The following is a 24,024-nucleotide window of genomic DNA, read 5'->3' on the forward strand; positions in this document are numbered from 1 at the left end:
GGTAAGTTAAAAAGATTGTATCAATATTTATCTAAAATGTACTGAATTTCTTGTAACGTGACGTGCATCACGTTTCAGGAGAAACTTATCTACTTCATCTACAAGTAATCGTTCAAACGAGCATGTGCCCCCATAGCAGAATATCGCAATTATAAAACCCGAAAGCTTTGAAACCGATTCTCTTTCCTATCCAAACAACGTAACGATGATGACGACGAAGTACGGAACAAATGTCATTTATCTTTGAATGAAATGTATTTTATACAGGTTTTCAGTATTTCCCACACTACAAGAGGCAGCCAAGATTCGTAAAGTAGCTAAACAAACAGTTGCAGCTTTAGAGTAAGTTTTGGAATGAATCTTAAAAGAAATATGTAATCGTATTAATTGATATGTATTAATTTCATGTTATCTTGTTTCACAGTGCAAAATTGTATAGAGGCCTTGAACCTAATTTTTCCACCCTTTTTATCCTCGTATTATTACAAAAATATGTTCGCTCGAATCTTTACCATAACATTACAATTAACTCAATCAAAATATTGATCACCTGAAACTTATTCTACTGCTGTCAACTTAAATATAAAAAAAATATATTTTTTTGTATTCGTCCCATTGTAATCTGAACGTGTATTGCCGTTACCCCTGATTGGTTTGGCAAAACGATTGAGTTTGATCTTCATAAAATTGTGCGATTATATTCAGACCTGAGACAAGTTAGAATTTGGGGATCAATCAACAAATATGTTTTTAGTTACTGCCTTTGATGTGATAAGGGTGACTTGAGATGGAGGCCACTGTTTTCGTCAATATTGTATCAAATCTAGTGTGTAGCTTTGTATTCGCAAGATCTCGAATGAGTTCGAGTCGGAGTATATTAGATAAAGATGTAGAGGGTTACAGCCCTTGCTATACTGTAAATATGCTAAAAATGGCTTGTGAAAGCGACAGTTTTAACAGATTTTTGTTTTATCAAATTTAATGTAGCTTTATTTTTATAAGAAGTGAGATGCTTGCGAATCACGTCTCCATTTAACAAATATATTTACAGTCTTTGATTTGTGGACTCGATAGAGATCAGAATTTTCGATTATATCCTGATTTTATAATCATTACTAATATTTGCCGCTGACATTTTCTTTTTCCTTTTCAGTAGTGTTCCTAAGTGCAGACCACGACGATAAGGGCCAACAAAGGATTGTTAGTTTTCGTGTCAGGTTTTAATCATAAGATTAAATGAGGGTTTTATGAAAGATCATCTTTTAAGGCTTTCCAGAATCTAATTTGGTATATTATGTCGCTAAATACATTATTGGTCTAGAACACCTTTAATCGGCTTTTACTTGAGCATATATCAGACAGAACAGTTTTATAGATACAAATTTCTATTTATTATTTGATTTTTGTTTCATTACAAATACAGTAAATGTTCTCAAGTCAAGTGTAATGAAACGTTTGTTTAAATGATAAGTTTATATCTATAAAACTGTTGTTTCTTAATGTGCTGTGGTACTTCTAAATGCCTTTCATGGATTATATCATGATCACTTTCAGCTTCTCTTCTTCCTGTGTCATGTGTACTACTTTCCTTATACACGTGGTCAACCAATACAATAATTATAAACTAAAGAAGGTTGTACTTTATTTGCAAACCAACCCAAGCAAATGACGAATATGTTCCCATACTGTAGATTGTGGTGGGTGAATGCCATAATTTTCCACAGCTTGAGTCATCTCCCAATAATTTAAAAATATCACAGAGTCCTTGAATTCGGCAAATTCCTTGTGGAGAATTTCTATAAATAACTTTCCATGATAATCATTTAATGTGGACATACAGTCCGATGAATAAAACACATAGGGAGACTTGATAGCTATTGTCAATTCCTTATTTCTCTTGAGAGCATTTCTAACTGAAGATTTTAACGAGATGACGTGGTCCCAATATAGTGAATAATGCTGTCTCGTGATATGGGCATACAAATGAAACACAAAGATAATCCTACCATTAGCCGGTAATTGATCAAGATGTGTACTGACCGATCTCAGGTTCAATTTGCCTCCCGGAACTCTTGACCCTTTTGAAAACGGCAGTATTTGCGGTAGCCATTTTATAGTAAAATCCAATTTTGTATCAACACATTCCGAGTTATCATACCATTTTCTTCCAGACCATTTTTGAGTCACTAATTTGCACTTTGTAAGCTGTGTCACAATATACGAGTACCACTGACGTGTGGTGGAGTCCCCATATAAAACTAAAGTAGTATTTCTTAAACACAACGGAGCTGTTTTAAGGTTGACGAAATTATTACACTTAAAATTTATCCATTGGCCTTTAAGGGCGAATCCTGATGGCATTTTTGTGTCCCATGTTTCTTTAGGTTGCATTTGATTGCAGTTCTTTTTCTTAATTGAGTTTCTAGCTGAAAAAGAAGTAACATAACGTCATATTGAACGATAGCTAGGATATCTTTACCACTAATTCTTAATAACACTAAGCCATTATTAACTTGATTTCTGTGAAATAAATGAAAAAGCTGTATGCCATTTTCACACCATCTTCCGGTTTGACTGGGTAATCCAACTAGAGGTTAACAGTGGACAGAGGTTAAAACCATATACAATGATTTGTTGTGCAGTTGCCTGAATCACTTGCTAAAAATGTTAGCTTCTCCATGGTGCCTCAAGATGCCACGAATTGATTGCACACCTTCAATATCACATACCAAAGTGGCTTCTGGATACAGTAGAATCAGCAACACAAAATATTGCTTTGTGATAGGTTCGTCAACGACATGCAGAAAGTCCAACCCAATTACATACATTTTGATGTATCTATTGATTGATATAGAATTTGATTCGATTGGTCTATTTTGTCGCCATGTAACCAAGAATCGTCTTGTTTTCCAACATTTTATTTCACATGTATTGCGGAATTAAGAAGCTTCCGCAAGGAAATGACTGACAGAAGAGTTTTTTTTTAAATCTTTCCAGAACAGAGGCACCTTCCAGACTATTCTATGTAGACATTGCTTGTGTCAATTGAGTTCGTTACCTAGAAAAAACTACGCTCGAGTATAGAGATGTACCGAGACCTGCGGGTAAGGGATCAAGTGGTTGTTCTACAGGAAAATACGTGAAAATGTCGATTGCGATCTTGAATATGAGAAATTTCATGTCTATACATTACCTCTGACGGCGTGCAATTGAATTTTTGAAGTTATCTTCATATTCATATTTTTCCTGAAATAGATAAGCAATTGAGCTATCATTTTTGCAATTACAGGAACAACATGGATGGGAAATCTGCCATCTATCGATACAAATACAAGAGCTAATTAGGCTCTATAATAATAATTGCAATGGTTAATTTTGTTATTACAATAGCCACACGTCTGGTTGAAAGGTTGAAAAAATCTTTTGCAAATCTCTAAGGTGCAGATCGAAAATAAAATGCAACAATAGGGCCTCTTTCACTGGTGACGATACTTGGAAAATCCATGATGTTTTTATTCTTAACAGTATAATAGTAAATGCCTTACCTAGCAAAAGTAGAATACAAAGCATTATTCACTGGTATTTCAGAAAAATCTAAGTCATGAATGGAAACTAAATTATCACAATTCAGAGCAGTGTTCAATGGCTGTCCACAAAACCATGGTAATCCATCATTCACTAACGCCAGGTCACACAGTCTCGTATATCCAGGAATAGTAGAAAATGGAGAACAAACGGTGTATTCTTGTAAATTGCCCAATTTGAAGTATCCATAATAATAAAACACAGTTTTATATTGGCGTCGCCATTTCAACATGGTAGCTATTATCTCCCTTGTATAAGGTACACTTATAGATATAGAGCTATTTCCTTCCCATAACATAATGAATGTTACCAAGTAGCTTCCATTTTTTAAATCAACAACGTCAGCACAAGCTTTATATTCCAAATTTTGTGACTGAATCAACACTCTGACGTCATCACCACCTACTGTCCGTGGTCTTCCTGCTTTATCAATCAAATCCATTCGTACTTTTACAACATCACCAACATTGAGAGACTTGTTGGGATTTTCAAAATGGAACTTAGTATCCTCTACACTTGTGGTTTGAGACATATCGAAAAAATCTGCATCGTTCATTGTCTCCGTTTCAATAGGTAACACTTTATTAGCAGGTGGAAAATTTTTGTCCTGCAAAGGAATGTCAGTTAAGGTAACCTCAGTGGGAAAACAGGCCGTTACTATATCGATAGATTGATTAACACCAAGATGATAGATAGAATTTGGACCAACACAGTGTGGTTTAGACTTTTTCATTGAGCAATATTTGGGCTTAAATGATCTGTAAACAAGTTGTTTTTCAGTCTTGGCCATTTGAACCTCATCGGGTTTTGGTCTGTGATTTGACGATCTAGAAAAGAAAAATAAAGAAGATGTCGCATGCAACTTGCTATATTCGGAATAAGATTATGGAGATACAGACGCATAACTAAATTCGACATTATGACGTGCGTATTGTATTTCTCGCCATAAGAAAAGCTACTTGCAAATAAACTAACTGTGCGAGAATAAGACGACACAATTTTCGTATGACAAAATTTTTCATTTCGAAAAAGTTTTTTTGTCTTATACCCTCTACATCGAATAATGAAAGTTTTTGTTCTTATTTTTTTTTTTTTTATATCAATATTTCAGCTTCTATAATTTGTTTGTTTAAAATTATTTATACGCAATTACAGTGGCATCCTGTTTGTTTTTCTCAATTTTTAACTTTAAAGTAAGCAATTTTTAGTTCCAAAACAACTTTCAAAGTTTACGTAAACAGTTTAACGTCGCTATGTGTTTTGGTTTGTATAGAAAAACTAATGCACGAATTTCAGAAAAATAAACGCCAAATTGTAGAGAAATGTGTCTCCTACTTATTCATCAGCTTCCAACTGAAAATATCGTGCCCTAATTAGGCCAAACCCCAAAACTAGATCAAACAGCTTACTTAACAATTATAACACTCCGTTTTTTATTAGCCCTTTTCAAATACAAATTCAGGTTGATCAAGTAGATACATAGCAGTAGAGAAAACACATTTTTGACAACTTTTCGAGTATAGTTGACATCAATTAATAATGAATGCAAAATAAGAATGCCCTTAAAATTACGTAATAAAAAGTATAAAATGATTTTGCCGAACTTACGATAAAATAATTGGTTTGCATATAGTACAGCCACACGGTGAAGAATGTGGTACCAAATACAAAACAATTGACACCACCAATATTATACAGAAAAATGTTAGATATCTATGTACACCTACAATATTTACAAAAAATAGATTATATTAGTTGCCCTAGCGTGTATAGGAACAAAACTAAAAAATATGAAATGACAAGGGGACAAACCTGTATGATAACGAATGAAATCACTCATATCGAGTTATCCAAAAATTGAAAACAACTTGCCAGGCAAGATAATATACGCCCACTGGCAGCTTTGATTTTAAATAAAAATATTTGGCATCGGTGACGGCATAAAACAAGTATTTTTTGTAAGTTCATGTCGACAAGCGGTATTGGGGTGTTCACGGCGAGCATGGGCGAAAGTCTCATAATTTGAAAATTGACCGGATGCCAGCAACTTGGTTGCACATTAATGCCTGAAAAGGCTGCTCATTTATTCGGTCGTCAATCTCTCTGCTTTAAATTTTTAACGAAAAGATCACATATAAATTTGAACTTAAGAGTGGTGCATAAAATAGAATGCGATGAATAGACAGTTCAATGTAAATATGTGACCTTCGCTCCTCTGAGTTTTATGTTAAAAAACCACTATAAATGAATATTATAAATTCTTACTTGAATATGGAGCTGCACAATTCATCTTGTAACTGTGGCTACTAGTCTACTCCTAAAAAATAATGTTTATTATTTACACAAAATATTTTCTAAAACCATACAGGACTATGTTCACGAGCCTAATCCAAAATTGTTTGTTTACACTTATATTATTTTATTACCTTAAAGGGAAATCAAGAACCGTTAAGAAACACGTGACAATCCAGAAAAGAAGTAAAAATAATTATGTATCGAAAACAATCCACACCCTAGACTATAGTGATAAAGTACATGTAATTTTTCCTGCTGACTCAATTCTGTGGAGCCGCGGTAGCCCAGTGATCTACACGCTAAGCGAATCCATACACAATTTTATCCTTTGTCAGACAGGAATCTGTATTAGGGACAGAAGCGGCATATTGGGGGTTGATTTTAGTTTTGAATACATGAAAATAATTCTCAGTAGTACCAGAAATCTACGAAAATCGCATAATTCCTTTAAAAATACTTCAAACTAGGAATTTTGCTCACTATTTCTATACATGTCTTTTCTATATATCACAGAGTATCTTAAATTGACGAGTTGTCAATTTATCATTCAAATGCGGTTAATTCTGGACACATGGATTTGAAGGCTCAAATTTCGACAGTGAGCTGTGAACACTATTACTGATTGGCTTAGGTAAAAAAAAATCCTGTTTCTGTGTCTAAAGTATGATTGGTCAAAAACAATGGCACAGCTGTCCCTGTAAGAGAACCCAAAATGCATAACTCAACGTTAGCTAAAGCATTTTTCAGTTTTATTATATCCCCGACTTGTGTTTATTGTAAAATAAATTTTGCCACCATGTATTGAATTTACATAATTTAATCATTCAATATGTAAATATTTCTTTAGTTCAGTTGTTTTTACTAAAGATTTAAAGTTTTTAAGTGAAAATACCAGACTGGTCGTGTTTATGTTTGGATTCAGACACGGTACTTAATATAATATATATGCATGACTCGACCTTCACTCAGTCCTTAAAGGGATATACTGGTCGTGTTTATGTTTGGATTCAGACACGGTACTAAATCTAATATATATGCATGACTCGACCTTCACTCAGTCCTTAAAGGGATATTCCATTTTATTGTAGGTCAAAATTTTTTGGTTCAAATTTTAGAACAAATTCAGTTTGATCAAGAAGATTCATAGATATAATTAGCATATTTTAGAAATAATTTCAGGTATAATTTACATCGCTTTTGATTATTAAAACATTTTACAAAAAAGCGAAATGTCCTTTTAATAGCCCCGAGACGCTGTCTTTACTTAGCTTCTGCTGCGTTAGCTCAGAACATGTTTCGCCAAAAATGATAAAATGGGCTTGCGATATGCCATACAGTTATTTTTTTTTAAATAATGCCATTACAGTTAAATATCTTCCTAGTAACCCACCCTTTCACTCGTTTGTTACAAAATATTTCTTGAATGGAATACGAAAAATAGCAAATTCGAGTAACGACCTTTTCTCTAAAGGAGACACTGGAAAGACGTATTCTTGGAATCCAAGATGCTATCCTAAATAAGACATTGATAGTATACACTTAGATACATGCCCGGATATTCCGCTCGACGAACTATAATCCAAAAGGACACATTTGCTCCTTTATCCTCTCTAACCTTCCCTTTGGTGCAGAACAATTCACTCAAAAGTCATTTTAATCCTTTTATTAGATTTATTGGCCAAACTTTGTTGAAGTGACATGGTACGAGTTTCATGATGATTTATCTGACCTAGTGTATTTATTATTGAATTTAAAAATCATTTATACCAATATGGTCTGGCTTGTGACAGAAAACATTACCACAAAAAAGACGGAACTGTAAAATATCTTTAGATAAGACTAGCAAGTTATATTGTATTTACGCAATCCTATGTTTTGTTCCTAAATATTGTGCAGCATTGTATGACAGTCTTTATTTACAATCGCCAATCGTGTAAACGGAAATTAGAACTTGCTATGTTAAACCCAGTTATTTTTTTCAATCTCCAACTATACAGGCATCTTCAACTTACACATATTGTAGCACACGGGGAATTATTGTCGTATGTAAACGAATAAGTGTTTTTTTTTTTCATTTTGGAAGATGTTGAAATGAAATGACGTGAAGCACAAATTAATAGGAGGGAGGAGGTCATGATAAATATAAATCGTCTCACAAAACTTTAAGAAGTTCATAAAAATAAGTACGATCGTATAAATAGGCTTAAGCCTTATTTTCTCAAAATGCAGAAATAAAAATATTCCAAACCATCTAAAATAAAAAAACAATTGCGTTTGTTGTTCAAACTGAATATTAAAGAGACAGATGCGCTATACTTCAGTCTCAGAAACGGGAATTTTTTTTAGCTAAGCCAAACAGTAATAGTGAATAGTGTTCATAGCCCACCAGCGAAATTTGAGCCATTAAATCCATGTGTGTCCAGAATTATCCGCTTTTGAATGCTAAAATGACGTCTCGTCATTTTAAGATACTCTGTGATATACAGAAAATAGTGAGTAAAATTCCTAGTTCGAAGTATTTTTAAAGGAATCATGCAATTTGTGTACATTTCTAGTACTTCTGAATTAGAAATAATTTCAAGACTAAAATTGCCCCCCGCCCCCCACAAATGTCGCATCTGTCCCTTTAAACGCTAGAATCTCGTGACATCCACTCTAACGTTGTTGTTAGAAATATAACAGAACCTTCGTCATACCGTGTAAGCAACATAGAAAATAAACACACTCCTGAAGTATCATTGATTCTCAAATTAATCTGGAACAAATTGTTGTTGATTCAAACAAATCTTATCAAATCACGTTTATTCAATAAAAAAATTCTCGTTGATAACTCTATAGAAAGGTTAAAAACGGTAATGGAATTATAAAAGAGTTATTCTGGAGATACGACTTGTTGAAAGCTTTCTTTCATTAAGGGGTTGTTCATGTCACAAAGTTTCATCATTTTGGAATCATGTGAAGCAAATTGATCGCTAATCTCACCATTTCTAAAGAACCTTTCGATATTTATTGAAGCCAATTTCCTCTTCATTGAAGACTTATCCCAATCAGGACATTCAAGAAAATAGTAAAATACCCTCTATTCGGTTCAAAATCACTCCTGGAAAATCACTTGTAAATTAAGTCTTGATGAAGTCTTGTAGCAAACGACAATTCAGACCGGAAGTCGAATCGAGTCGTCATTGATCCTCGAGACTATGGAAAATTGTCGTCTGCTAAAATCTTCCATTTGCTCAATAGACATCACGCAGATTCCCGCTTTTTTCTAAATGGACTAACCATGTTTTCTTTTGGATTAAACAAGAAAATTAGCATCTAGAACCAATAAAGGACTTCAATAGTTTTATAGTCAGTCGATTTGGAATCCTGTACCAGAACAGACAGTAAAGGACTTTTATATACAACAATATATCTAAGGACTATTGGTTAATAAAGGACCTTATATGATATAACGTCAGGTAAGTAACTTACCTTAATACCTATATATTAAATAATAGACAAAAATACGTCGGAACTGCATATCGTGTGTTAAGGTTGATGGATTCAGTTTCATTCCCATTTTCCAGAAGTTTTGTCTAATGTATCGCGTATTTCTGTAATTATTTAATGTGTCTTGTGTGGAATGGGGTAAACTTTAAGGTTTATTTACCATAATAATTTAGGAAAAAAATACCAAGAATTGATTAAGATATTGATATTTTTGGGGGCTTTGTTGCCTATTATTCTGTATTTTAATGAAATGAGCTTTGCTACCTGGATTCTATCTTCATCTGATTGTGCAACAGAATCGGAACGTCATACAACGTACAATGATGGAATTTTGACAGGACAATGGCATTATCCCGTATTCTTTCCAACTCTCAAGGGATCTTTATCGTTCTCAACATGAGTATCACGTGGTGTGACCCAACCGAAAAAATAGTTGCCCTTTTAATGTCAGCTACTCCGACCTAAGTCACTGACATGGGTATAACAAGTTTGAAAAATCTGATGGTATTGTGGCGACCTTATCTGCGATTTAACTTTGGTCTTTCAAGTAAATTAGGTGGCGTATTTCTCACTCAGCCACCGTAGTCTTACAACCTGCAGCCCCTGCCACCTTTATTACCCTTGGAGCTATAGTTGCATTTCTACTCTTTTTTAATTGCGTTACGCGAGCAGACGCACTGCACACAGTTTGTCCCATGACCAATAGAAGCTGCCTCAGTTAATGGAGGATTTGTTCTGCATATAGATATACAGATATAAAACCCAAATTCAAAAATGCTGTGAGAAATTGTGGCTTAATTGTTAGAATATTAGAACGAATATTCCAGAAAATAGTGTCATTTTTGTACGCGAAAATAAGTAAAATCCGATAATCTTTAATCCTGTAAAAGTAGCTTTTACTTGAGAAATAAAAAATAAGTTCCTCATTGGTCATAAATATTCATTCATTTTCTTAAAAGTTTTTGTAGAATTTTATCTATATTCATATTTTATAGACAAGTGTTTCGTGTTACATTTTCAACAGATAATAATCTTTATTTTTTTCATATTGAAACCACCAGACTATCGACCTTTTACATAAACATTCATTAATTTACAAAATTAAGCCTTATCTTATTCGGTTAGGATTGATTTGAAAATAGGATTTCATAAGCTTAACGTGCCTTTCAAACGATTGATAATGTCATCACAAATTCCATGATATCTTTACAAATGATTGAAATCCCATTAACCTCTATGTCAAACATCAATTCCAACAATGTGAAAAGTTTTTTTTTATGTGAACTGTGGGAAGACGTCGATATATTTTGAAACTGGTATCTAGAAAGCATTTGGAAAGTGTGATGTACAGAAAAGGGAACGGTTTATCAACATTTCAATGTGTTCTGCTTGCTATCATCTTGGGGCAGCTAATAAGGAGACAAATATTTATGTGTGAGGGCATCAGAGTTTGGCGCTTGCTCGGTAAATTGCAATTTTGGGTAGATTCTAACATAGAGAGCCCTATATTTGTATTTTGCTACGCGGACTCAGTCTTACAGGGTTGCAGAGTATCAAGAAAACAAAGATTTATGTTTGAGGGCCCCAGTGAGATTGCGCTTGCTCGGTAAATTACAATGTCACTGTCAATAAATGACGATATTATATGTCTGCATTAACATATAGTAAGGGGATGTGCAAGTAACTGTCCATCTTGCTTTGCAATGGGCCTTACATCCACTATTAAGAAAATGTTCATTTGTTTAACAATGTAAAAACACGTGAGTCGCGGTAGCTAAGTGAGTTAGAAGCTTGCTCACTCACTTCGAGATCCAGGGTCCGATTCCGACGTTGGTCAAGATAATAACCAGGATTTTTCAACCCGGTTTCCCCTGTCAATGATGAAGTGCTGGTAAAGAAAAAGCGTCCAGTCGTTCGGGTGGTACAACAAACCGCGGCCCCGATGCTACAGGCTAACATACCTGCCCTCTCATTGCACACTGCATTGGGTTGCACGTCTTCATTAGCGTAATAAGGTGCAGAAAAGAGAACATTAAACTCCATTCATTTAATTTTTTCTGTAATAAATACGTTGACGACCTTTGAAGAAAAACAATCGCTTATTTTATCTAAAATACTGTTAAAGTTACGGATTCTGAACTTTCGAGGACATTCGTATGGTTGAATAGTTAAGCCATTATATACATCACAGTCAATTAGGATCGGCTATAATTAAATAGTAGCGAATTTCTTTGATCAATCAAAATCAGTTCCAATGAACTAGTTTTATAATTGTTTTAAAGGGCAGGTCAAGACGTGACTAGGTGTTGAAGAAATTTATATCTAAACTCCCAACTATTAAAGATAAAAGACTCCCAAACAATAGCTCATTGTACGAATAACGGCTTAGGTCAGATCATGGACCAATTGGTGGACACTATCCACGAAGCCAAAAGTTATATGTTAAAACCTTATTCTTTGCAATAATTTAGAATAGGAAAAGATGTAAGGTAAATTAAGTCCTACCTTTATGCCTATTTTTGCGCTGTAGTATTTTGTGTGGTTTTGCCAAAACATGATTTTAACCGTCTCATTTTTTTTTATTTCAAACTGGCGAAGAATTGTTTACGAGCAAATCCTGTAGCTCTGGGGTGAAACCCAGCAACACTGAGAGGATAAACGCGTCAATCGGTATATCTTGGTAGGCCGGAGTTGCTTTTAGAACGACTGTTAACAAATGGCGGCATTGGATTCTATTCAATCGACGACCTCGACAACCTCGGAAACATAATCAGTCAAAATAGAACTTTTCGGCGTTTCGAGTGGTCGGAATCCAGATCATGACATCGCAGTTACCAGTATGTGGTTAATATTTCGATACGAGTGTTTTTCTAGTGTTATGTAGAGTGCGACGGATTCGATGAGGTGCTTTGAATCGCTAGTCGATTTTAGCCCACATTAAGATTTTCTAGACACAGTGAAAGGTCGACCTTTCTTGATCATACCATACATTCTCTGATATTATCTGACATTATCTGACCGAGTTATTGTACCGTTGAAATACAATCAGTAAAACCTTTTTTACAAATAACGTATATTAATACCAACATACGATAATGTGAGTTTTATAGCCAATTCCAAACTCTTCTTGAATAATAATTGGTAGTTACACACAGAGACCTATAAAACTTCTTGAATATTACCTTATAATGATTCTAAGTTAAAATCGAATACAGGATCTTAAGTGTCTGAGTGATTTTGAAATTTCACATTTCTTTTTTGTTGATTGTATTTAATAACCAGACCGGACTGCGACCATTTGCGATCTTACGGCGACCGAAAATTTCTAAGTTGCGGTCAAACATTAGGAAACCTAAAAAAATACAAAGTTAAAAACATTCGACCTCATACCGCGAGTTATGCGACCATATTCCCTTCTGGCGTATTTGAAGCGTCTTAGCCATGCATGTACTGAGTTTTTCTGCCGCTCACCTTCTGATGACCTTCTCGATCACTCAGCGCGTACAGATCGCCGTACCTTGGCGCTTGTTTTGAACGTGTCCAAAAAAAAAAGTGCCGTGACTTGGCCAATAGTGGCGACAATTGTACGATGTCTGGCGTGTCCTACATTCTGATGATGACCTTAACACGCTCTGAGCCAATTTTCCGTCGCCGTAGCAGCGCAGTAAGACGTCATAAACTATCTCTTTAAAAGACCGCGAGATATTTGGCACAATAATCATAAGTCTCCTATGTGCGTAGTTAATGTAGATACAGACATGTAATAGCATAAGTAGTGTTCTCACGATGTTGGCTCGGTCATTGTCTTATTCACAGAAAACTTTAATAAGATTCAGACATAAATTGACGCCACATGTCATTGAATATTCCTACAAAGTCAGTAGTTCAGTTCTTATCACATTTAAGATCGCGCAATACCCCCACCCCACTCTCGGTTCGTCGGTTTATATCAATCCAACACATTATACATATGTTACCTGGAAACTTTGAAAAATTGACCAAAATAATTAAACTATAATGGGGAAGAATATTATGAAATACAGCCATATAAACATTGAACATTTAGTTGAAAATTATTTTTTTTTAGACAAATAAAGTTATCTTGCGAAGGGGATGGACCCCGAAACGACGACCCCGGAGCCTCTAAGGATTGATGTCGATTTAGCCTTTTGTTGTCTAAAACCAAAGAAAAAGGTTCAGTAAATGTATTAAAACACCCACTGTTGTCCACACTTAACGTTGACCGATCACATCCGTGTAAACTCTATTTTGAGATTTAAATAAATGATTAGAACTGACACGGTTTTGTTTTTTCTACTCATTGAGACGTTCCAGAGAGTCATTCTTCAATGTCGACCTAGGATCAAATCAAGGTTCATTCTTATTAGAAAAATAATCCTGTGTTAATTGAATGAGGCCGAGCGAGTATCCATACCTTCATTTGTCTTACAATAATTGATTTCTGTGGTTCATTCAGAGAATTTTCCTTCATTCAGATCAATTACATTGTCTATAAATTTCCTAGCTTTTCAAGTCAAATCGAGTTTTTAAAATTTATTTAAAGATTATTTAGCCTCGAGAGACGACTTTTTCTCAACTCCAAAGGAGATAAAACTTTGTCTTGTTTAAACGTCATGATTGCATGCTAAAAGCTTTTATAATAGACCGTCTTGTTCAGCTGAAATTAACTGTGGAATTGTGAAAAAATGTCGACTTGAAGAGGAACAGCATCAGACATAAATCTCCGTTGAAAACCATATCAATACACAATAAGTCCTATATAATATTGCACTTAATCAATCTCGGTCATATTTATTAAAGATAGCTCGCAAACTGATTTATTCTCTCATGATTTAGTAAAATTGCATCTGATATTAGCATTGAGCAACCCTCTGTTTTTTAATATCAAAACATTCTATTTGGTTTGCCAATGACGACGCTTAAAGGCGTCTAGATCAATCATTCTAAAGCTGTTTCTTTTACTTTCCGGGTTGATCACGCAGTTCGCATCATTTAATTTCTACCCACGTCATGCTGGGGAACTTGAGTTTTGCTCGTTAAGTTCTTCCCCAGGGGGGTCACCTCTTCCACTGCCACTGTGGGTTCCAGGCAATGCGTGGATTGTGGACCTGTCCTCAACGCGGGATTTTACCAATACAATCCCACTTTCCAATACAGTTTAAGCCTTTGTACCAAGCATGAGTCATTTTTGCACCAAATGCAACATTTCAAGAGAATGTCTAAGCAATGTGGTAAAGTGATAATGGCCAACGTTTATCTATCTATTTCTCTGTCAACTTGATAATGATGAGGTGGACTGTTAAGTCAATAGTATGGCGATTGCTGTGTAATGGTCAGAAAGATTGATGACACCAATCTTTAATCAAACATTAACCTTTGGGAATCTCTTAACTAACCATGTCTTTCCGTATACAATCTCGCTTGTTAATCTCTTGCTGTTGACCAAACGACGTTCAAATATACGTCAAGCCACATCACGTTCCTTGCGATTTTTCCGTGCAATTTAATGAAGTATTAAAGAATACTTGAAGTTATTGTTATCATTATTTAATAGTGTTCTTTTTTTATTCTCTTACTGTTTTTCCGATATATATTCACATATCGGGTTGAAGTTCTGGATGAAAAATTATCCATATCATAAGGACTAACTATATTAAGTTTCTATAAAAACTAAGTATGCATAGACACATATATCAAACCAAACTACGGCAGTATTCAGTAGTTGCTTATGTAGTCAGAATTGGTATGTTCTTGCATACCAAGGTTTTGTCAACAAGTACAATAATACAAAAATATAATAATATAAAACTTGCTTACCTTGAAATAATAAATAGATAGTTAAGTATCAGTAGAATGTTTATAATGAAGACTAAAGCGGTGCACCGTTTTAAAAGGCTTGTGAGGCTTCCCAAAATGCATAGGAAACTGTAAGAACCCATTGGCCAATAACAGGATTAAATCCACTTGGTTAATTAATCTGCCAGCATTAATCCTTTGATAAGTTTAACGTTCTTGACTACATTAAACAATCTACTAATCAAATACCGTCTCTTGGTTAATTATCTCAAGGCAGCTTAGTTTTTTCTGATTACATGTATTGTTCATTTTGTATATATAATAGTTCATAAAACAATGGCGTAAATGGACTGTTACAATACTCCTCCCTACCGTTTTGCTTTTGTCCTCAAAAGCTTGAGTAAGAGGGGCTGACATGGAAAAAAGCGTCTAGTCGTTCGGATGGGACAATAAACCGAGGCCCCGTGTGCTACAGGCTGTGCACGTTTAAAGATCCCTCGACAGTTGGAAATCGAAAAAGAGCAGGCTAATGCCACTGTCCTGGCAAAATTTCCCTCATGGCACCCTGCATGGCGTTGCCCGTCTTCATTAGCCCACAAGGTGCAGAAGAGTAGGACGTAAAACTCCATTCATTTCATTTTTCTCAAAAGCTTGAATGAAATATACTGCCAATGTGGATTATATACTATACATGAAATGCAAAATGAATATACATACATAAACATAAATACATGAAAAAATGAATATATATACATAAAATAAAACAATATTATATCATACTTAACATAAAGACAAGGTACTATAATTCTAACTTTTGAAGGTACATGTAGTTATAATTCATTATAAATAACTGAGTAAATTGTCAATTGAAGATGGGAGTATTATTTGATAATGGGAAGGGCAAAGAGGAAGGCACAGATCAAATCAGAAAACCGACTGAAACGTGACAGAATGAGGTATTAACAATTTAAAGAGAAGAGAGCATATATTCGATACAGTACCACGTCCACTTAAATATTAGATAGTGGTCGAGAAACAGGCGATGTTTCAATTCAAACAGCAGAAATTACAATATCTACCAGTGAAAATGGCAGTCAAACTCCTAATATAATTCAGCACGATAAAGATAAAACCGCAACACCATTAACCAGCACCATATCTTCTCAGACAGATGAAGCTTTAATAAGAAGGTTAGATGGTGACACTGAATATTTCGTAAAATGGACTGGTTTGCCATCTACTATGAACTCGTGGGTTCTTGAACAGAACTTGGACGATAACGTTTGTCAAGAGTGTGGTGGTTATGATTATGAGGATAGAGTTAATCATTTTTAATCACGTGTGTGCTGATTTTTCTTCTTTTACGGAAGGGGCGTTTATGATAGTAGAATATTATAGTAAAGTATCATCGTAGTAGTCCCAATATTAATTGCAATAATTCACTTATACCTTATCAACTCAGTCAAGTGTCATAGTTGGTAATTCTCATTTAATCTGTCATAATCTTTTATGTTTTAATTGTCGATTGTTGTACTAAATCTACATTTTAATCTGTTGTATGTTTCCATGGTCGATTGTTAATCAATGTCATTGTACAATTTTATTATAAATACGGAATGTTATGTTAATGGGCATCTTGGATTGACCAGACCACCTATACAGACGGACAACGCCGATGTATTGTAAATATTGTAACCAGTTATTATCAAACAGTTTCAAGTTATTTTCATAGTTTTAGTGTAATTCTTCACTACTCCAATATCATTGCCTCAAACTGGTTATAACGACCAACGTTGTAATGATTCACTTTTGGAAAGCAGGATATCATTTTCATCAAAATCTTACGAATGATATTTGTCGTCATTTTAATTTTCGATTTTTCCATTTCTTACGTTAAATTTTCATGATATTTCTAAAGGCTCAAACTAAGGCAATTAGGATCTAGCCTGTGGGTTTCCATTACACAATCGTTAGCATAATCTAATAAAATTATCTTGCCGGTTAGATAATACCTAAATTGTATTAAAATCCCAAACTCTTCCGTCTGGAATGTCATACCACATTAACCTTACTCGAACGATTCATAAATTATTTTGACAATATTCCTTTTTATAAAATAGGATCCATGTCTCCCGAGAGTCTACTTCGAAAATGAATAAAATATCTTTTGTAATTATTTACTGCTCGAGACTGAGACAAATTAATCCGTAACTTCTTTGAGTGTATTAAATGTTCTTCATAAAGATATAAACAGTTGTCCACTCAACAACAAATTTCGCTGCAGAATCGCAAGACGGCTGAATCGTGCTGAAATACCACCAGTCCGTCGACTGTAATAGTTATGTAAGTGCGCAATGAAAGCTGTGCAAAATGACACATCCAGGTTTCAGAAAGCCTGAAATTTTTTGACGTATACTAAAAACCAATTGTTTGGATTCGAATGTTATGTTTCTACACCATGTTTGCACACCATGTTTGACCAAAATGTCGTAGCTACAGCTTAGCTAAGAGGTTACGTTTTATGATGTGGGTGTCCCACGAAGTAAAATAAAAACTGGACATTTTTATTAACAGTTTATTAATATGTACATTGGGTACAACCAAACCCTCTCATTCCGAAAGAATAATGATGGACGTATGAATAAATGAAATTAAGAACAGTTTCAACATGTAGCGACAACCAGAAAGGAACTTTCGGTAAGCTGCTAACGATTTAATTTTGCATTTGACAGATATGGTTCAACACAAAATTATCAGGCGCAATAACTTGCATATTTTAAAATTCATATGTTTATTGTTGTGCAAATTAAAGTACTGTTCCTTAGCAACGATAACAAAAATGCGAGATATGATGTGCCAATCTATACATGGCACCTCAGATATCTGGCAAGTCTTTATTCGGGTAAATGTACCTTTAACAATTTTACGAAGTCAATTTGTAAATATTACGGACTAACGCAGGTAATAAAAAGAGAAATTTACGGATTTGATGGAGCCAATATTGGTCTTAAAGTTTATTAGCCTAATAACTTTAGGAAATTAACTATCAAATCTCTGCTTTGATTTATATTTAAAATCCACAATAAGATAAAGAGGAATATTCCGTGATAAACTTTGTCTGGCAAACTGAGACATAAATCTTGCGTTCTTCCAGTCCATTAAATACAAGCTAATGAATTTTTCGAAACAATGAATGAAATTTAAAGGAAATTCAACGATGGCGCATATTTAAAATTCTTCTGACCACGATATGTATATTTTGTCTTTTTGCAGCATGCTAATAAAAACATTAACATTATGAGTTATCTTTTTCTATGGAGAGGGGGTAGACCTATACTGAATATAAAACTGTTTGTTACTAACAAGGGGTATTCAACTTTTATCTCGTCAGACATACCAGCTATCAAGTTATCATTAACTATATTTCCAAAAGGTTACTGAGAAATAGAATTATCTATCTCCTAAGATCATTTTCAATTTGTACTTCTTGATACTTCATTTCACTATAATAGCTATAAGCTCGCGTCACACACAGCTAGAGATTTAACGTTAAAGGATGTACGTGTGTCGAAGGTGTGGGAGGATGCAAGCTTCATGGAAAAAAATGTTGCTGGTAATAATGGAAAGTTAAGCCTTCTGGAGAGAGGGGATAATAACACTGACATTTGCACAAATCATGTCTCCGAAATGCCACATAGAAGCTGTGGGAAGGTGTGCAGCGAAGCGCAGAATTTTTCCGCATTGGCACACTTTAACACGCACCACACTACTTGTTTGCGCAAAGTTAATGTATTGTTTGGCATAGTTCACGTTTTGTTCACGTGACGCAGTGTTTTCGCCAATTTTGCCCTGTGTTAACGCATTGGCTACCAGAGTGGCAGGAAAGTTTGTCCTGTAACATTTGCACACTCTTCGCGCTTTTTCACGAAGGCTTTGATCTTTGGCATACCAAAGTACAAACAGATATAGTGCAAGTGTTAGAGTGACATGTAAACAGTTGGATGCTCAAGCTGTAGTACAGTTAATTTTCTAGACCAGGAAGAGCTTTATTCTTTCCTTTAGCACTAACTTCAAATCGTTCCTTATGACTGGAAAGATTATTGAATGCGACATCTCAATTCCATAATTCTATGAATATGAAAATAAAGTTGATTATGAAGCCATACCATCAATAATTTCTATGGTTGGCTTCTTTGTACTGAACTACTTTTAACATCATCTTGAATGGATTGATACCTATTAAAGCAATATTTAATACAAGTATTTGCGTCGCTAACATATAGTGCTTATATTTCGACTATCTGTGTCACCTTGCAAAATGGAAACCAGACATCTACAATTATATTAATAAAAGCCTACTGTCGAATAAGACGAAAGTTCAAGTTCAACTGTTTTTATACATTCTACCGATTTTATGCAGAAATAATAGTGACGAAGATAACTTGAACTTCGTCATTTCCCTTTTATGTACAATGTATTATATTGTTATCAAGGGAAAACTAGTATAATGTAAGTAACATTTAATTAAAATAATGAATGATGTTGGTGGCAAGTAGTAATTAACCCTTCAATGCCAATGAATAAACCGGAACAGGTATTTTTTAAAACACTCCAAGTCATAATTGATTGTGACAGACTAAAGTAATTGGTAGGGTAGACACATCAGATGACTTTGCCAAATTGTCTTGAATTGCTCACAATTTACAATCTTCTTATGAAAAATGCATTTGTAAGAAAATACGCATCCCAAGGAATCAATTGAGACATAACATTGACGACATGTGTCCAATTGTTAGCTATAGGTGTCCATTAAAACATTTCGAAAGTCATCTGAAAAGAATTTGAAAACATAAAATAGATCTGATAACGGTCTCCTCGACATTATATTGCACCTACGGTTGTGAAATCTTGGCTAAGAAATGAAATGAATGGAGTTTTACGTCCTACTTCTCTTCTCACTCCTGTCTTCACTTATGAAAATAGGAAACGCCAGGGAAGTTTGATAGGAGAGCTACGTAAGCAAGTTCTGAAAAACTCCCCCATCGACTTGCATCACTGACGGACACGAGGAAACTGGTTTGAAAATCCCCAAATTATTATCTGTTACTATGGTGGGATTGAACCCTTGCACTTCAGAATACCAAGCAAGTGTCGAACTCACTGAACCACCACAGCTAATCGAGACATATAACTCGAAGTATACTCTAAATTGTACCATTGTTTCACCAGCTCTTCAGTTCTATGAAGTTTTAGGCGTAGTAAAATCTTTTAATTGAATATTCTGATTGATTTTAAGTAACAGAATAAGAATAAGTAAGCAGACTTTTATCTCATAAATCAGAGATGCAGAAATGTTACAGAGTGTGAGCTTTGAGCATGCTATTGATCATTATTCATTATCATGTTACATGAAATCTTGTTGATGTAATCTACTTTAATTAACTTTCAATTATCAACTACATCTCACGTCGTTATCAATGAAAACAAAATAATATTGACTTGAACTTAATCTGAAAGATCGCAATTAATTCCATGTTGAATCTCTAGAGCATGCCACTATTCACGATATTCCTATATCAAGAACCGAGATGAAAATTAAGGATGGGCACATTGTCATAATAATTTGAAAGAAACGTCATATCTTTTACTTAGACTGATAATTAAATTCCATTTATATCATATGATACATATATAGGTTATACACTACTCTTGAACATAGTTCATAACGGCGAGGCAGCTCCAGTCGACCTTGCGACTAGAAGCTTCTTAAAGCATCTATGATAATCTGATCAAGTGTTTGATTCACTTCCGACTGAAAAATCGTTTCCAAGAAGTCGTTATTTTTGAGATATGAGCGTTTTTCTCATGTTGACTGCTATGGATCCGATACATTCAACCGTCATTCTACCTGAGCCCACCTTCAGGGATCTGCCAACCGGAAGTTCCTTTGTCAAACCTCTTGGCAATTATTTTCACGTCAACATCCGTACCCATTTGTTACTGTCGGGTTTAAAGCGTTATGACAAAATTTAAGTACACAAAAATTTGTTCGGCATGTGAAATGTTTGTGACCTTAAATATCTTTCTTCACTGCTTAGAAACGAGATAATTCTGAATCAGATGTCATAAGATTTTAAGAACTGTAGCCGAAACTAGAGCTCTCCTAAAAGTAAGCGGAGGAGAAATTAATCGAATAGCCTCTAAAGTCAAATTAAAAGATCCTTAGATAATATAGTTGCGTAATATCCATTTATTCCTTATGACCAGACAATAAAAAGAATCGAAGCCAAACAGATATTTGTATTGGATGTAGGATCGGCATTATATAGCTTTATTAAAGAAATCTCAATTCCTTGAACACTTTTTGTTGTGTTGAGATAAGATGCCTTGATCCGTTTGAAGTCGTTTTATTGAATTTCCTGGTTAAGCCTTTCAGTCAATCTGTACGCATACTTTAATATCCTGCTACAAACTTGAATGAGCATCTTATGACCATATTAAATCGCTCGAGTATTGTTCGTAAAATAAAAAATCAATTCTCCTTGATCTATTATTTCGTTCCAGAGAGGAAATTCATGTCTGTAGTTTAAGAAATAACATAATGGTTTCTCCATTCTTTTAGTGACTATGAAAATGAAGTCAAATGAAATAGTTACTTCTATTCTGCATATCATTGGGCCAACGAATATGAGAAACGCCGGGATTTTGTGAAAACTTGACTCAACTGCATAACTTCAATGCAACTGCAATGGAAAACCGCGTTGAAAAAACAAATGGTATTGACAAAAGTTTCTGCAAGATGAAAGCAAATGCTCTTAACTAGCGATCAGAAATTGATGTGACGTCCCATGACAATTCATACTACTTTGATGCCGGTCCTTACGATTCCATGACCCGTTTGTCCGGGTCAAACTTCCCAAAATGAAAAAAGGGAACTAGCCGGTTACCATTTTTCTAGTTTTTATGGATGAATTTTTAGGGTCGCTTTGACCTGCATTCAAACCTAGCAGGAGATTATGTTGGGAAATAAATGAAAACGACTTGTTAAGGATCTTAGGCTTAAAACTTTCCACCCACTCCTCGTAGACCTGTCTCGATGAGTGTGTGTTGTCAATGTTACTGAAATATATTCTGATTGTATAGACAATCCAGATATACTCGTGATACAGTCTACGATACAATATTGGTTTCAGTGGTTTATTTTGGCTGAAAAAAGACCAATTGTGAATATCAATTAGGAAGCTAAAACTAATCTAGTAAAGTATCAAATAGTTTTAGTCAGATTATCGATTGATATTGTAAAAGTAATTGATAATATCCTTGTTGAATTAGTTTCTCTAATAGATCAACCTGCAAAGAATATCAAGTAGGTACATCTGTTCTGGATGTGAAAGAACGAAGGTTATGGGTACAGCATGGGTTTTCTCAATTCGCGGCGCACACCAAATGTATTGTACATCATCGCTTGTAAAATGGTGCTCGGAGGTGGAATGAGAGTTCCAAGCCAGTATTTTCATATTTGCTGTACTGCGAGCTGAGAGTAATAAAGAATCTGAGTTCATGATTTATCATGGAAGATAATATAAGCTCTAAGAGGGAGATTTTTCAGCCATTTTAAAACACTTTTACCCTACTCCACGACGTTACGCAAAATACACATGAGAGGTCTTGTAACATTTCTGGAGAAATAACTATCTGATTTGATTTATTTTGTGTTTTGATTTATTTTTTTGTCTGCAAGTTTCTCCTGTGCTATTAATGAATTCATGTCGATGTCAGTCTTGCCATGCTTATCATTTAAAACGCGGCTGTATAACGTACCATACACAAGGTTTGTACCGGTCATGTATTATAGCAGAATTTCTCACATATGGTAGACAAAACTTTCCCGGTACAAAGCATTTGATTGGTCTAATATTATAAATACTATGCATTATCATTTCCCTACGGGAGTTCCACAAAAGAAATTGAAATTTAGTCATTACTCGACGGATCTCATTACCCGACTTAATTAGTCGTGACGGTCCTACGATTTGAAATAACACTGTATAATTTTTTTTCTTTTCACTATAATTATCATCTAAATCCATGTTCGGACATGCATATTGATACGGCCGTGAATATGTATGCAAAAAACATAAGTATTATTCACATGGATTTATTTTGTCTATATTCTTTTTATCTACGTTATACTAAGTGTAACTGTTATTATGCTATTAAACACGGTTCAGGTACTTTAACCCTGCATTCAAACGTTCGAAACAGTAAATAATACAAGGTAGCACACCCTGTGTTGACATGAAGACATTCTCGGAGAGCTTAGCTGCTCTAGATGGAGACCGTTGTCAAAGTAGTGTGCGCATTGTTGTTTGCAATAGAGTCATCTTTCATAGTCGCATTGAAATGTCGTAACAAAGCCTTTTATCAGATAATTCGATTTATCGTGTCAGTGAACGTTTTGACATGTCGTGTCGCAATCTACCCAATATGTGTAGTCTTTTTTGTGGTGTCTTAAGGTGACTGGTGTACAAGGATCTTTAGGATTTACACACCCTCACAAAGTTTTAATATCGTTTTCAGATAAATAAATTAATACTGCTGCCTTGACAACTTTGACTAACCTTTTTCCTGCTCTCAAGTTGATAGCTACTTTCTAATATTCTTAACATGTCATAAAGTATGGCATGCCAGTGTGATTACTGTAAGTTAATAAGCTGGGAGTAATAAATTTGCCATGATCAGATAATAACTATAAAGTTATTCCACCAACAAAATGAGCTTAATGTTCGATAGATTTCGCCATTATTAACACATATAAACTAGATTTGTAAACAAGAA

The 24,024-nt window shown here is 34.6% G+C and overlaps 1 protein-coding gene across 1 annotated transcript; it reads right to left on the reverse strand.

The window, feature by feature from the left end:
• Positions 1-1,641: 1,641 nt before the first annotated feature.
• LOTGIDRAFT_163018 (hypothetical protein) lies at positions 1,642-5,425 on the reverse strand (the record flags this gene model as incomplete). Its single annotated transcript, XM_009059072.1, has 5 exons — positions 1,642-2,426; positions 3,194-3,246; positions 3,546-4,412; positions 5,194-5,308; positions 5,398-5,425. The coding sequence occupies 5 exons, from the start codon at positions 5,423-5,425 to the stop codon at positions 1,642-1,644; spliced, it is 1,848 nt and encodes a 615-aa protein (XP_009057320.1).
• Between the last annotated feature and the right edge of the window lie 18,599 nt (positions 5,426-24,024).

The sequence above is a fragment of the Lottia gigantea genome (assembly GCF_000327385.1).
Source record: "Lottia gigantea unplaced genomic scaffold LOTGIsca_37, whole genome shotgun sequence".
Lineage (NCBI taxonomy): Eukaryota > Metazoa > Mollusca > Gastropoda > Lottiidae > Lottia > Lottia gigantea.